The following is a 3,832-nucleotide window of genomic DNA, read 5'->3' as shown; positions in this document are numbered from 1 at the left end:
ATTGGAACATGGAGCGACCACCCGGGAAAACAGTGCTACCACAAGGGTATAATGGGACGCCCTTGGCTGATTAATTAGGAAAGCTAGTGGAGGACTACCTTACCCGAAAGGGGCAAGGGCAGTAGGGGAGTGGTCAGTGTAGGGAGGCCCTCGGGAGGATTTTGCTGTGATGGCGGTCCTGCAAGGGAATTCCTGCATTGGAGCTTCCTATAAACTGTAGCGGGTTTTCTGAAGCTAGTGGAACTTTGTAAAGGCCTCGTAGTGTTACCCTGCCTCGCCTCCTCGGTAGAGGTGTATGGGAAGTCGCGATCCCTTGGCAGATGGGTAACATGACTTGTGGGTAAAGATGCGCCACCTCTGCAGAGTGTAAAACTGGTATACTAGCCGTGCTCACGGTCATGAGCAGCTCGGACCCTCACATGATTAATTTATGGAACTTAAATTCAATTTGTCATATGCATTGCATCGCAGGTGATGTTGTTACTCTTGTTCTACTACTTAATTGGGTTGGTATTTACTTATACTTAGTAATTGCTAATAAAATTTTGACCAACTTTAAAAGCAATGCTCAGCTTCAACCATCCTCTTTGGTAAGCCTTACACTTCACGTGAGCTCCCACCTTTGGCGAGTTCATGCACATTATTCCCCACAACTTGCTGAGCGATGAACGTATGTGAGCTCACTCTTGCTGTCTCACACCCCCCCACAGGTCAAGAACAGGTACCACAGGATGAGGCGCGTGGAGGATGCTGCGATGTGTTCGTGAGAGGTCTAGGTCGTCGTCCCCCAGTCAACTTTGGGTTGCTGGATCGTTTCCTCATATGATGTAATTATTTAATTATTTTTGTACAGAACTCCTGTTATATAGTAAAGATGTGACATTCGATCCTGTGCCACTATGCATCATATGTGTGAGGCTTGGTCCCAGCACACCTGGTGTTTATGTTCGCACCTGGGTTTTGGACCCCTAAAATCCGGGTGTGACAATCTACGGCTAACCTAGGGTTCCCGTCCCGTCCGGATCCGTCGATGGGGAAGGAGGGCGTGGTGGCAGGGCCGGCGGCGGATGGGAGTAAATCGCGGCCGGAGTGCATCAACTCGTCCAACCCGTACCACGAGTGCACTGACTACTGCCTCCGCAAGATCGCCGAGGCCAGGCAGCGCCTCGACGACGAGCTCCCCGACTCGTGGAAGCGCCCGCCCGAGCACCGCACCGTCCACCGGGACTGCATCAACGCCTGCAACCCCTACCACGAGTGCTCCGACTACTGCTTCAAGCGCATCGCCGACGCCAAGTCAGGTCCGTGCGGGGGATTCCTTCCCGTAACTCGATTCGTCGTGAAGCCCTTCTATAGTTCTATCTATTGATATCATTTCGATTCAAAATCCAAGCGTTGGTGGCTGCTTACCGTGTGCTTGGTTGGCGTTCTCGTTAGGGCTTGAGCGTGGGGAGCAACAGCCACCAGCTGACGTGGCCACCGCTGCCGGCACGTCTGATGCCGTGGAGCAGCAGCAACTTGAAGATAACGATGCCGACGGACAGGAGGGCGCAGCCGCGGATGACGGCTACCCGCAGATGACGGAAAAGCAGAAGAAGCTGTTCGAGCTGCGCCTTAAGATGGTACTGCGTGTCATTTTACCTACTACTACAGGGCTGTTGCCACGCTGTTTAGTATATTAACTCATACGTTTCATTGATGTCTGACGTTCTACAGAATGAAGCGCGGAAAGCGAATCAGCAGGCAATGGTTGCCGAGAAGAAAAGGATGGAACCGCGGGGCGAGAGCCGAGGTGTTTCTAAGCAGAAGTGGCTGGACGACAGGAAGAAGAAGATCGGGAAGCTGCTGGACTCAAATGGCCTTGATATGTCCAAGGCGTACATGCTCGATACGCAGGAGACTGCAGAAGCCAAGTACAAGAAATGGGAGAAGGAACCTGCTCCATATGGGTGGGATGGTGAGTGAGCTCAATCCTCTAACGTCCACTGATGACTGATTGGTAGAAAGCACTGTTTTGTAGAGACAGCAGAAAATGCATACATTGGCTATGTTTACTGGACAGCTTCTATGCTTTTCTCAAGTCAAATGTTATGGTTAAGTACTGTTTCATTTTTTTCCATTTACACAGCATGTCATACATCTTGAAGTCGAAATGTTCCTTTATTTGTTTGAGTCACATCTGTGGTTTTAAATAGCCCGCTATAGCTTAGTTATAGCTCTTTAGAAGATCTACCGCTACGCTATTATCATTTGTTCTTCTATTGCCGCTAATGAACTTTTAGCTCAGCTAAACACTGTTATTTGATTTAGACATGATATATTTTTAGCTAATCCTAATTGAGGTAGATACAATATTTAGTCTAGAGGATTATAATCTATGTCTCTCCTTTAGATTTTTTACTTCATAAATGATGTAATAAACCATTGAATAATTATTGAACTGTTGAATGTTGAGTGTTGATCGCAATAGTGTGTTGATCGATATGATGAACATTGATTAATGGACTTGGAAATGTATTCTCCTAGATATTCTAAGTATTTATCTTCATAAAGAATTTGCCTAGTTAAATGTTTCTGTGCATGATTCATGAAGAATTTTCATGTTTTCTATAAAACCACTAAATGGATAGCTTTCTTTATTGCACGTTGTTTAAAACATTGGTCGCATCTGAGAAATTGTGCTTATGCTTTCAGTTTTCAATCAAAAGACCTTGTATGATGCATACAAAAAGAGGACCAAGGATATAGAAGTTGACATGGAGGCGTACAATAAAGCCAAGGAAGCTGATCCTGAATTCTACCGTGACGCCTCCAGTCTCCAGTACGGGAAGGTACTGCTTCCATCACATCGTATCAACAAATCCTTGAATGGCCTTCTGGAAACACGCCGTCAGCTGACTGATGTGTGTTTTGCCTTGCACAGGTGTCCAATGTCCCTGAAGAAAACATTGACAAGATGGTCAAGGAACTCAAGGAGCGGGAAGAGAAGCGGAAATCGTTCAGCAGGAGGCGCAAGTTTAACGAAGACAAGGACATTGATTCGATCAACGACCGGAATGAGCACTTCAACAAGAAGGTTGAGCGCGCGTTCGGCAAGTACACGCTCGAGATCAAGAACAACCTCGAAAGAGGTACTGCCTTGCCGGACTAAAACTGTACACAGCAGCTCGGTATCAAGAACAGCATGGGAAGAGAGGTAAGGTACTGGCTTGCCGGACTAAGGACCTTACACAGCAGCTATCTTATGGCGCTCAAGCTAACCACTCGCCTAGAGGCGTGTGTCCCTGGTGTTTTCCTTTTCGCATGGTTACTTCTTGCCTGTATGCTCGGAACTCGTGGCCATGGTTCCATTTTGATTTGTAAGAAACCGGGGACTGGGTTGTCATGACGTTAGGTTGAAGTAATGTACAGACCAAGTTGTGCCTGAATGGAATGGTTGATTTGTAATTGTGTATATGCCGCGACGAGGTTTATGTAATTTAAAATCAATTCTGAGACATTGAGACCAATCTGTGTGTCTCTACATATATAACTAACTGTTGATGCACTCTTCCATAAACAAACCATCCGTCCCTACAACAAACACCTGAGAAGAGGAGACGAGAAAAAAAAAACGAACTGAGGTACAACAAGCATAAAACCTTGACTTGACGATGACCTTCCCCAGATTCTGCTTGCTGTCAGGTATTCTGCTGCTGCTTCAGTTCTTTGACACAAGTATAAAAACACTTGTACGCTTATATCTCTGTTTCAAAGCCACGAAGCCGACTAAATTCAGCGTCGCCGAATGAAGACCAATTCAATGCAACCCTTTGTAGCTCGCCCTCCACTT

General features: G+C 46.6%; 1 protein-coding gene across 1 annotated transcript; it reads left to right on the top strand.

The window, feature by feature from the left end:
• The first annotated feature begins 985 nt into the window (after positions 1–985).
• On the top strand, positions 986–3,496 carry LOC100272811 (uncharacterized). Its single transcript, NM_001360130.1, has 5 exons — positions 986–1,301; positions 1,438–1,622; positions 1,717–1,957; positions 2,695–2,831; positions 2,924–3,496. Exons 1-5 carry the CDS (start codon positions 1,031–1,033, stop codon positions 3,149–3,151), a joined length of 1,062 nt encoding a protein of 353 aa, NP_001347059.1. The 5' UTR covers positions 986–1,030; the 3' UTR covers positions 3,152–3,496.
• Positions 3,497–3,832: the final 336 nt, after the last annotated feature.

Source organism: Zea mays, chromosome 6, assembly GCF_902167145.1.
Source record: "Zea mays cultivar B73 chromosome 6, Zm-B73-REFERENCE-NAM-5.0, whole genome shotgun sequence".
NCBI classification, from domain to species: domain Eukaryota; kingdom Viridiplantae; phylum Streptophyta; class Magnoliopsida; order Poales; family Poaceae; genus Zea; species Zea mays.
The sequence above is the reverse complement of the archived record's forward strand: the minus strand, read 5'-3'. Positions and strand labels throughout refer to the sequence as shown.